The 12,375-nt window shown below is 33.2% G+C and overlaps 1 protein-coding gene across 1 annotated transcript; it reads left to right on the top strand.

Annotated features, from left to right (window-relative positions):
* Window positions 1–8,554: 8,554 nt before the first annotated feature.
* LOC134256579 (scavenger receptor class F member 2-like) lies at window positions 8,555–12,022 on the top strand. The gene is made up of 4 exons (XM_062739262.1): window positions 8,555–8,749; window positions 9,005–9,060; window positions 9,303–9,428; window positions 11,766–12,022. The coding sequence occupies exons 1-4, from the start codon at window positions 8,664–8,666 to the stop codon at window positions 11,909–11,911; spliced, it is 414 nt and encodes a 137-aa protein (XP_062595246.1). The 5' UTR covers window positions 8,555–8,663; the 3' UTR covers window positions 11,912–12,022.
* The last annotated feature ends 353 nt before the right edge of the window (window positions 12,023–12,375 follow it).

Below are 12,375 nucleotides of genomic sequence, written 5' to 3'. Positions count from 1 at the left end.
TTGATGAGTCAGCACTTTTTGATTGACATCATTTGAAAGAACTTGACATTTTGCACAAATATTGTTCAGTATCTTTTAACAAAATGACTATACTTTTAAAGATATGATACAAAATGTCTCGAAAATTCACTCTTGATTTGTTTCCTAACTTTCAACCCTTGGCCGTTTCCATACTACACATTTTCGGAAAATTTGGAAACCTTGTTGCATCATGGGAACATGTCCTCTATTATCACAGAAAATTTCAGCGCTCTAGCTTTAACCGTTTTTGAGTTCTATCGCAGACAAAGAGGTCCTCAAAATTTTGATTTAAGGGCAATAACTCTCGAACGGAAGTGATTTTCAAAAAAATGAAAAAAACGTATAAGGTTTAGATAAAGATACACCATCTCCGAAATTTTCAAGTAAATCGGTCGAGGCATCTCCGAGAAATCTTCTGCACAAAAATTGTAAAGAAAAAAAAAGAATAATAAAAGTGAAAAAGAAACAATAGAATAATAGTAGGGTCTTCCGTTGAGACGGAAGACCCTAATAATAATAATAATAAGAAACAGAGTAAAAACAATATGTTCCCCAACTTCGTTTGGGGAACATAACTAGAGGTACTGTGAGCAATGAGCTCACTAAATGATACCCCCCGCCTCCCATAATGTCGATGTGTTGCTTTATATTGTTTTACGGTAATGTGTAAAGAGGAATAACTCGTCCTATGAAGTGTTATCCAGAAGCTTCTATTATGTGACGTCATAGGTAAACAAAAACTGGCAATGTCCATGGGCCAGTTTCATTTGTCACTGATCGGCGTACGCCGAATTGCGCCGGTCATATGATCGGCGTAAAACGGCTAAGAGGCAAATGAAGTAAACCGGCGAAAACATTTTTTAAAAATGAATAATTACGCTAAATGATAATCAATTAATTAAGTTTTATCATTTTTTACATTATGTCTTAGTTAGAATAATTCGAAATTCAATTTAAAATAAAACCATGGACCTCATGAAAATTTTATTTTTCAGAAAAAAAAACATATTTTAATTATATGAATACAGATTTGCTCACAATATGCAAACAAATAAAGAACTAGTCGATCTGGTAAAAAGTATCTGCATTTTCACATTTGTTTTCTCTTCCCGCCATATTTCTAAGACCGGCGATCTCCTCGCCGGTCATTTCAGACCGGCTAATTCGGCGTACGCCGGCGAACCTTCCCCGGTCAAATGAAGTAACAAGCCGGGTTACGAAAGGTCAAGCGGCGCATTCGGCGTACGCCGGTATGACAAATGAAATCCTACCCATGTTTTGCTCTGGGAAACCTAAAATACGTGTCGAATAAAAAAGTAAAATAGGAGGTGCACAATGGCAATATGTAATAAAGATTCTGTGAAAGTTTCATTAAATTTCACTCAGTAGTATAAGAGGAGTTGTGGATAAGAGAAAAAGCGTAACAGACGGACGGACGGACGGACGTACAGACGGACGGACGGACAGACGGACGGACGGACGGAAATCCCGATCACTATATACCCTCCCGCTTTTCAAGCGGGGGGTATAATAAGAAACAGAGTAAAAACAATATGTTCCCAAACTCCGTTTGGGGAACATAATTAGCACCTCCAGAGAATGGTTGCAAATCATCATGCCTAAGCAAGGTCCTATTGCATTGAAAAGAGGGAATTTAGAGGTTCATTCCAAAATGTTTTTATGTACAAAGCTCTATCGTGGTATTGGACTTAACATATGAACAAATTAAAATCTACACTATGTAAGGGAGTTTTTAAAGCTTCCATAAGTTTCGGGGAGGGGGTGGGGGTTGGGAGGGGGGGGGGTTCCGGTCTCTCATGAGAAAAAATAACTGACGCATATTTCTTTCCTTTTATTGAATTTCCCTCTTTTCAAGAAATAGTCTTTAACATGAATAAGGGGAGATTAATAAAAATGATATATGCAATATAGTCACAAACAATATACGAGGGTTGTCCCGTAAAATCGTGGACAAGTTGTCTAGTGTGAAAAATAAACATCACTGCGTTCTGAAGTTTTCACTATTACTTAGTACATATTTTAGTAATATACATAGCAAATTTCAGATAAATAAATGCATAAATAAACAAATTATGAGATTTTATGTCAGGTATTGTATCACTTTACGGCGCATGGATTATAACGTCAAAGTGTCTAAACAGCGTCATGTTTTATCTTTGTTGAAAATAAAGTTGGATGAGTCCGACTTAAATTTAAGAATTTCATTGATACTCATTCTGTAGTCTCCATAAACAGTCGAAGAACCAATATTGGCACCGTCATGCCATCTTCTGAAGATTTATTAGTAAGTTACGAACAATATTCTCACCATCATTCAACTAATAGAAAATCTCATGTCGGCGGTCTACTGTGACAGCGTCTTTTGCTATAACAATAGGAGTTTGTCCGTATGTTTTGTACTCCCCAGGGACTCGATCAAAAAAGACTTCACTAAGAAAACTCCCATTTCATTTGTATACTTAAGATACGGTGATATTTTTATAATCTTTTTTCTTTTATGGTCATTTCAAGTCTCTTAAGGTGTCATTACAACATCGAAATAAAACTGAACTGCTCTCCGGTGCGCCGTAACGTCATAAAACGTCGACATTTTTAGTGTGTTGTGTTTACCACTTTCCCATTTCGAATGCTCGAGAAACTGCCAAAAATTAACCAAATGCTTTGAAATTTTTACAAAGACTACAAAATTGATTGTGGAATGTAATAAGGATAATTTTAATCCAAATCATATGTATTTAAAACTTTTATTTTGAATTGAAACTTGTGTATTCTTTAATAAAATCTTGGATTTTTGACCGTGCGCCGTAGGACAATACCCCGTGCTCATTCAAGCATAATAAAATCTTTATTTTTGCCTATATTTTATAAAAAAAATTATCATGCACTTAAATATGATAAATAAACATTTACTGAAAATTTCAGCTTAGTGCGCCCATTACTTTTCGAGAAAAAAGTTTTGTCCACGATTTTATGGGACAACCCTCGTAAAGCTTTTGAACAGATCATAAAACAGGGCTTGGAGAAGTAAGCATTCCTGTCACAGTCACATTCGAAGTAAACCCTTACTAATGGTCAGGGAGACATAGCCAAATAAGTTTATCTTTTAAAAAAGCCAAACCATTGGTTAAAATCTTCATCAAATGACTTGAAATATAAGGATGTGTATTTTTACAGGTTTTTATGAAGTCGAAAGAACTTATAAAATGTTTACTTTAAACAAGGTTATAAAAATCCCTGCTTCATAAATTTATTTGTCAGACGTCTGCCTCTAAAATTCATCGCCTTTAAAAATTGATCGTACTAAGAGCATGTTTCTTAATTTCGAATAAGTTAGGAGACCTAACCATAATATGCACTTGATGATACAATGACCATATATGAATAAGGAAAGTTTTCGATGGAAAAACTGACGACATATCGTTTGGAATACAATTAAGTTGTAATCTAACACTTACCTCAAAGTCAGTAAAACATCCACCAATGTAAGGGATGTGGCAGAATATGCATGGTTTCTTTAAAGCTGACATGAATTCTTAAAAACGCAACATTTTCATCTATGTACGACTTGTGTCATACCAACGATAGCCGTATTCCGCCATATTTCTTTCAGATACCTTGTCTCACAGTAACGATGTATACCCCAATGCGCTCGTTACAGTTGAATGATTTTTTGGTTTGGGTATCGACTTGTGCACATCTCCGATGGTAAAGCATATATGAGAACTCATAAGGAGATCAAGACATTTCTAAACCACAATAAACAAAATAATAATCATATTTCTGAATAATTATTGATTTGAATCAAAAGAAAAAAATGCAAGTTTGGTGAGAAATTTAGATGCACGAGTACGTATTTTTACAATGCGCCAATTTATGCAGAATAAACTTGAAATAAAAAGCAGTAAAATCTGCAAACACATTTTGAAATTATTATCATTTGAATGGCACAAAACAACCAACGTCTTTGATTTGCGGCCCCTATGCAATTGGTGCATATCGATAAAACGCCTCGAACGCTGTAAACGTACCCATACCTGGTAATAAGGTTACTGCATCGGTTCGAAGATGTGCACAAGTCAAGTGATATACACTCTGAATTCCATTTATTGAAATATGCATCACAAAAAAGAAATAAACTCCGTAAAAGCTCAATAGTAAACACACTGTCATTACTCCGTACAGACAAGCACCTAGTCCGTGCTGATCAGATTTTGGTCAGGGAAAATATCACAAGTGGAAAGAGAAGTTATTTGGTATTTGTGCGGCTGAAGGGGGGGGGGGTTATTATAACTGCTGTTCATAAGCTATAATTGTGAATTGTCTATCTACATGTAGTTCTAATATACATTCTATACAAAGTCACGTATATAGTCTGCAGTTGGTTTGCGTCATTTGTCAATTATAACTGATTATTGTAGTACTAATCTCAAATCTAAACCAAGTAATTTGATGTACGGTAATTATTTACTTCAAATCTTAAAAGCACTTCACCAGAATACAATTTTTTTATGTGTACATAGATCTATACGTTCTTTAACACACAAACACACAAGAAATGCCATCCCCTGTTCAGATTGACATTTAGGTATTTGATTTTTTAGGGGGGGCGTGCAAAAATAATTGACATGACCGTAATCTAAATATTCTTGGAAGACAGACATCTCTGCCGAATTCAATTTTGAATTTTTTTTTTAAATGTGTCACTCCGACCACAAAGTATGTGCATTTTGAGGTATGTATAAATGTTTTATAATTATGGTGTTATAGAGAGACTTTCGAGATTTCAGTATCCCTGCCTGATAGTCTAGCTATTTTTTTTATATTTAAAAATAATTTCTGTAGGAGTATTTGGGAGATAATTTTAAAAGCTAGGGTAGGTAGTCTTGACACTGGTTGAATACGGATAATTTGTATTTACTCTTTCGTATATTGAACTAACTCTCTCTCTCTCTCTCTTTCTCTCTCTCTCCCTCTCTCTCACTCTGTAACCATCTCTTAGGGCAGTAATAGGTATAAGATCCTATGCACTTTGTGCTGTCCATTTATAAAGCCTTAGGACAGATCAAGGATTTTTTTCAGGCGGGATGTCGAAACTTCATAAATTGTATAATAATTTTAATTTGGACGAGAAGTTAACCCAAATGGCCAAATTGAAAGAGAAACTAGAGGTATTGTGAGCAATGAGCTCACTAAATGATACCCCAGCCTCCCATACGGTTATAATGACAAATTCCATATTTTGCTGTTGTCGCTAAACCCAAAATACGTGTCGGATCAAAAAGTAAAATAAGAGGTGCACAATGGTAATATGTAATAAACCTATAAGATTCTGTGAAAGTTTTATTTAATTTCACTAAGTGGTATAAGAGGATTTGGGATAAGAGATGGGTACCCCAAAGCGTAGCAGACCGACGGACGGACATAACTATTAGTATATACCCTCCCACTTTTCAAGCGGGAGATATAATAAACGTGAAATATACATCACAGGAATAGGTACATCGGGAACTTTCTCAAATACCTTCTCAAACGCATTGGCGTCGGAAGCAAATTGAAAGTGGGGGGGGGGGGGCTAAGTGCAAAGAATTTTTTTTTATACATTCAAAAAATCTGACAAGCTTAAAAAAGGGGGAAATGTCCTTTTCCTAAACACGAATATCCTATTTCGTGTGGGAAAGGGGGGGGGGGGTTGGTTCGAACTTCAATAACAAAATTTTTCTCCAAACACCAACATTTTCCTCTTTTTTAACTTATACTGCGACTTGTCTGTGAAAAGCGGGGGGGGGGGGGCTAAACCTACGCAGCAATATTCAATGTCTATACTAAGTATATATTTGTAAAAAAGCCACCCCCGGTTCCGACACTTATATGCTGAACCTGGACAACAGTCAATGGAATTTTTATAAAGGTAATTGTAGGTAGAATGCAGAAATCCTCACGGGGAGTTTCCTCTCTCTTTTTATCTGCTTTATCTAGTAATCATTAATTATTTATGTCTAGAAATTTATTTCACATTAAATTCTATTTTCATTATCATTGTACCACAGAATCCAACTCGTTTATTATACCCCTCGCAACAAGTTGCGTGAGGTATAATGTTTTGGACCCATCAATTAGCCTTTTTTTTTGGTCAGCGCAACTTTTTATAAACTTATGCACAGAGTTTTGTCGAACTTTCGAGATATCTAAAGGAGTCAATGTGTCTGTATTTGCGCATCACCAGGAAATTCCGAAATCTTTATTTTTTCGGGAATTTCCACACTTTTACATTTAGATTTTGGCCATATCTTGAATACAAAGATGAGCAGTTTGTCAGGGCAATTCCTCATAAACCGCTGCACACAATTTCGTCAAAATTTTGCAGATGTTTAGGACAATGTGTATAGATGTGCATATTACAAGGAAATTACGATTCCTTTATTTTTTCTGTGAATTTCAGCACTTCGACTTTTGTGGGAGCGTGGTGTATGTGAATTTGCTCACTTTTTCTTTCATTGTTCATAAAATTATAAATAACTTTAAGCCAATACACAGTATTTATTTGATTATATTTGATCATAAAGAAATCCGATCTGTTTCCGACGTTTTTCTTAAAATATTTTTATGAAAGTGTTATGCATGTTTTATTACCCCCCCCCCCCTTTCACAGGAAAATATCTTCATATCTTCAAAAGGTAAATGATTCGTAATAATGCATGCTTTATTATAAATTTGATGAAGTTAAGCCATGTTTTCAAAAATTTTATTTACACCATTTACAGACAAGAGTAATGTTTATTCTTGAAAAAAATTATTTGCATTATTTTCAGTCAACCCCACGGCGCTTTCAACCTTTGATATTTTCCCTGACCAAATAAAATGATCGGCATGGACCACGTGTGTCCAAGCAATTTTTACTGTTGAGTTAGCAATGGATTACATGATTTCTGAGATGCATTTTTCAATAAAAGTAAAATAGGATAATTCTTTCGACATGTGCACATCCCTGTAACGATAGCAGTATTCAGGTAAATATTTCTATCACTGAGTTTGACGCGTTTTCTCGACTGACCTGCATGGAATTTTTGCTCTACTTGGATGTATTCCGTGTAAGTGTATTTTATATATTGCAGCAAATGCATTCAAAAATAATTTAATTCTCGTTATAGTTCTAGTTTTTGTTGAATTTTTACTTTTCAAACATGTATTGGTCAGTTTATGGACTTCTAAGAACTATGCTATCGGGGATGTTCACATGTCGACAGCCAGGATAGAAAATCACTCAAGTGAAACAATTGTAAAAGGCTATATATAGCAGGTACAGGTGGCCAAAAATGTTCGATTAAATATGGCGGAATCGAAGAAATATGGCGGACAAAGGCGTACAGGAATGTAGTAAGTCGTACAAAGATGAAAACTGATGCCTTTTTAAGAGTTCATGTCAGCTTTAATGTACCCTGGTATATTCATTGAGATAAATCGAGTCGATATTTGAATGGATATTATTGTTAATTCATAAAACTGAAACTTAATAAACTCTGAAAGCCAAATCGAACGCTAAATCAAGGATTTTCTTCTTTTTATTGTAATTTTTTAAAAAATAATTCTGTTTCCTAGGTGTGTTAAAAAAGATCGGTTAATAGAGGATTTCAATAAGTGCACCCTGTAATTTTATCAGACTGTAAGAAGACCTGGTCTGCAAAGACCATTTAAAAGTTGTCAATAAAGATCTCCAGCATCTTTTCAGTTTCAACTTCAGAGTAGTGTCACATTGATATTCAACAATTTGGAAGTACTAGTAATTTTTTATGGTGATTAGTCAGAAGATATGCGAATTTACAAGTTCAATTTTATTGAGAAAGTTGTTGTATATTATTTCAAAAAGACAAATATTTTAATCATGAGAAATTGATATTTAAAGTTTACAAAAGTTCTTGGTTATGAAGTTTCTGACATTTAAAAGAATGGAAGATTATTTTTTTAAGTCCTTTGGATTTTTGCCACGTTTGGTTTGTTTTACCATGCGCCATGCAGAGGACCCTTTGAAGATTAAATACAGGGTAATGTAGCATATTTATTTGTTTTTTAGGCAGAAGATTCTCAATCCTCCAAGGCACTCGATCCCACTTCTGATGTTTTAAAGTTCCGTGTTTGCTCTGCTCCTATATATTTTGTATTGTTTTATGGACTCTTGATCTTGAATACTTTTCTTTCTCCATGTTTCATTCTTTAAACTTTTGCCTGAATCAGAGTAAATGTTTTTTTTTTTTCAAAAACGCATTGATGAATTTTTAATCTTGTAAATGCTTTGAAAAGACCAGATGTATATTTTTTTTTATTAAGAAGAGGATCGTAAGTGCTGGGATTCGTTGTTCTAAATTGAAATATAATTTCCTGTCGTACGCAGAAATATATATATTTATATCTTTAAAGTGAATGTTATCGAGACATCCGTTTCTTCTGTAAGTGTTTATGAAGTAGGAAAATATATGTTATAAAAAGAAATTTGACTGCATGATATTCAGAAAAAAGTTATTTGAGTCATACACAAAGGACTGAGGTCTGTATTACGGGAATTCAAGCCTATAGTTGCCTTTCTTTGCAAAATAAATGTAGTATATTATGTAGTAGAGAACAAAGATATGGGTAGCAGAGACTGCTATCGGTCAGTTATCCTTGTTATTATATGTGTACGGGGAAGTTTTAATCAGCTACATGTATATCCACCGTAAGTAAAAGGTTTTGCCTTCCTTGATTTATATTTTCATAGCTGTCATAGTTACCATTATTAACCATTTCATCTCTCTCTCTCTCTCTCTCTCTCTCTCTCTCTCTCTCTCTCTCCCACTCACACACACACCCTCTCACATACCCTTACATACACTTGCCTCACACACACACAAACAAGGAATATATTTGACTGTGATGCACGTACATTGCCTTTATAAACGTAATTAAGATTATGTTTGTTGTATTTTTTCAGACTTCTCAGGATTCCTCGTAGTTATTGCACTTTTAGGATCGAAGGAGAATGTATCAGTATGTTTATTGAAAAAATACTTACTGATAATTGAATTTAAAAGTGTTATTTAATAATTTAAAAGGAAGTAAATATATATTATTAAAAAAAGAAAACTTGTATCTGTGTATATGGTTACATCTACTAGACTGTTGGGGAAACATAATAAAATATTTAATAATAGATGTTTACAGACTTAAATTATACAAAAATAAAATCGAAAGCATCAAATATGAGTTTACTTGATATATCAAAATTTAAGGGTGTATGAATGGATACTATGGCGATAACTGTGAACAACCCTGCAGCTACCCTAACTATGGAAATAAATGTCAGTCAAAATGTTACTGTGGAGAAGACGAGTGTGATCATATCAATGGATGTAAAGGTATGACATTATCAAAATAGTCAGTAATACACGTACAAAAATCATATATAGCGTGTGTTTGATCATGCATGTGTTCGTATGTGAAGCAGATTTCATGATACGAGATTAAATTTTAAATTTGGTAAATAAAAAACTCTATTTCACGATAAGATAGAATACACGCATGATACGATAGGGTACACGCACGATACGATGGTATACATGCACGATACGACAGCACAGGATTTTCGTGTAATGGTGTTTGAAATGCCTTAGATTTTTATCTATTTTATATTTAATATATATATTTAAGAATATCCGATCCTCAGCCAAAAAGGATTTCTCCAAAAATTAATGTTTGATTTGAAACGCATCAAAATGAAGCTTGAAAATGATTTTTTTCTTCTTGGAACAATTTTCATTTTATTCATCTTAATAAGATTCAAGGTATTTGGAAGTCTTAGAAAATGTCTTATAAAAGTTGATATTTGTACCCTACACACAAAAAATAATACAGTTTTAAAGAAAAAGATTTTCTTGAATCTAGCCTTAGATACCAATGCTTATTAGCATGATATGAAATAAGAAGTGATTTGTGGTGTCTTGCAATGATAGCAAAAGTCTTTAACACTATGTATTATGGAATACATGACGGAAATAGAAGACAAAAAAATACTAAATAAGTATAAAAAAAATCATGACAATTTCTCTGAATGCCCGGATACCTATCATTTTTTAACCTAAAATATATTTACCGACTAATTTGCAATTAAAAAATGCATTGCTGATATTCAAATTTGCCTTTTCTGCAAAAATATTTGAGATTTGACAATTTTCCCTATATAATATGATTAACTGAATTCTTTAACTTTAAAGAAATACTGTGGATAAATTTACATAACTTTGTGGATTCAGAGATACTTTTATGACTATTTTGATAACTTAACTGCTCCTTACATAAACGTGAGGATACTAAATGTAAACATTATTAATATAATAACTTATAAATTTAAAACAAAATCAAAATAAATTTAAAACAATGACTTTTTTCGTCATAAAAAAATTACACAAATCTTCCGTATAGAGTGAATAAAGGGATAAAATGGCAGTAGCTGTGGTTTATTTACGCTTATAACATTACACTTCTTTGAAGTTCAACGTTTTTGACGAAAAATTAAAACACGTTTTAGCCTTTTGAACCTCTTTTCGTGTTATGGCGTTTTGAGTGCCATAGATTTCATAACATTTTACTCAAAACAAATGTGTAATGTAAATATTACATTATTATTCATACATAGCACAGTTAAGGTTACAAAAAGGGGACAGAGCCTAATTTGTACGGGAAAGCTTAACTATGAAATCCTCCAAAAACCAACAATTGTTAGAAATACCACAAAATGAGGTGATTTGCTGTTTTTACCTGTGGGAAACCATCAAATTATATTCTAATTAACTACAGCATGCTGATTTGCCGATAGTTAAATGCCACATAACAAGTTATAAACAATTCACTGATTGCAATCCACTTGGCGACGTGATGTCATTTCGTAAAACGTGATGCAGTTTATATGTAGTTAGAAGCAGATCAACTAATATTTTCTCAACGAAATATATTCTATAATTGATTAAAATTTTATTTACAGTTTTTCTCTAGGTCATTAACCTGGATTCAATGTATATTTCACGATTTTATTGATATATTTATTGTATATTTCGTATTTGTTTGATACTGCCGTATATTTGTATGCAAGTACATCGGGGGTATTGTGGGGGTCTTTATTAATCGATCTAGTGCAAGGACATACATTCAGTGGATCATAGTAAGATTCTACAAATCAGTCCTAGAAATATCAAGGTATCTAAAAAGTTGCGTGTCCCTGATGAAATCTTGAAAATAATTTAAGTATATCAATATTTCATGCCGTTGACGAGCAAAAAATACAGCATTCGGTGAAACAAGTGGGATTTTAACAGTAAAATTGCAGAATCTATATAGGATCGCAGCACTTTTTCAAAATCTCCAATACTTGTTGAAAATCTTAATAAACTTAAGTTAGAATTTTACCTTGGTTATGCCCTTACACTAGTGAAATTTATAAGTAACCTCAATACTGCAAGTAAATGTGCTAAAATCAAGTGACTGCAGCATCACATGACAAGTCTATATATAAAATCTAATCGTCCTCAATATATAGTTATTAACCATAATACCAATTATCCGATATGAATATAGTACTAAAAATAACCGCCTTTCCGATTAATGATGAATTCATTTTTAATTACAAAATATTGTCGATATTTCTACGCGCACCTTAACTGTACTGCATATCAAAAAAAGTTTTGCAATATTCCTTATAGAGTGTATGAAGGGTTATAATGGCAGTAGCTGTGACCAACCGTGTAGCTACCCTACTTATGGAAAGGATTGTCTGTCAACGTGCAATTGTGAGGAAGAGTACTGTAATCATACCACTGGATGTAAAGGTATGGCATTATCAAAGTGATTGGTATTTTTTTTTAAATATCAATTGTATTCCCTTGCAGTTGGTAACTAAACAAAATGATGTATCTATTCTTTTGTTATTTAATAACGAATATCATGTTAATGTTTGGAATTCTTTTTGCGACATCTTCTCATGCATTTAACAGGATGATGATTGATAGGTGAAGATCTTTAATACAATTTAAAACACTCTTTCTCATTAAGTGTCCATATCTCTCTTGAACCAAAATTGATTTATTGAACAGAGCCATTATATTCTTTAAAATATCATTTCTTTCGTTTTTATTTCATGAAGATACATGTACATTTATTTTTAGTGAAATTCAATACAGTGAAATTCATTTACGGCCAATCGAATGCTTCAAGTAACCTTTCTTTACTCATTGCAAGAAAATAAAAACGAGTCATTGACTGGCTATTTGCCATCAACGCGTTTTTACTCCATCGATGGTATTAACGTATTCA

Source organism: Saccostrea cucullata, unplaced genomic scaffold, assembly GCF_032062105.1.
Source record: "Saccostrea cucullata isolate Sc308-1 unplaced genomic scaffold, CSIRO_AGI_Scuc_v1 ctg16453, whole genome shotgun sequence".
NCBI classification, from domain to species: domain Eukaryota; kingdom Metazoa; phylum Mollusca; class Bivalvia; order Ostreida; family Ostreidae; genus Saccostrea; species Saccostrea cuccullata.
Note: the sequence above shows the minus strand (reverse complement) of the source record. Positions and strands in the feature narration are given on the sequence as shown.

Excerpts from the sequence above, each read along its gene's own strand:
- LOC134256579 (XM_062739262.1), top strand. The coding sequence starts at position 8,664 with ATGGGTAGCAGAGACTGCTATCGGTCAGTTATCCTTGTTATTATATGT. Across the intron at positions 8,750-9,004 it reads CAGCTACATGTATATCCACC|ACTTCTCAGGATTCCTCGTA; the intron begins GTAAGTAAAAGG and ends GTATTTTTTCAG. Across the intron at positions 9,429-11,765 it reads TCATATCAATGGATGTAAAG|AGTGTATGAAGGGTTATAAT; the intron begins GTATGACATTAT and ends TATTCCTTATAG.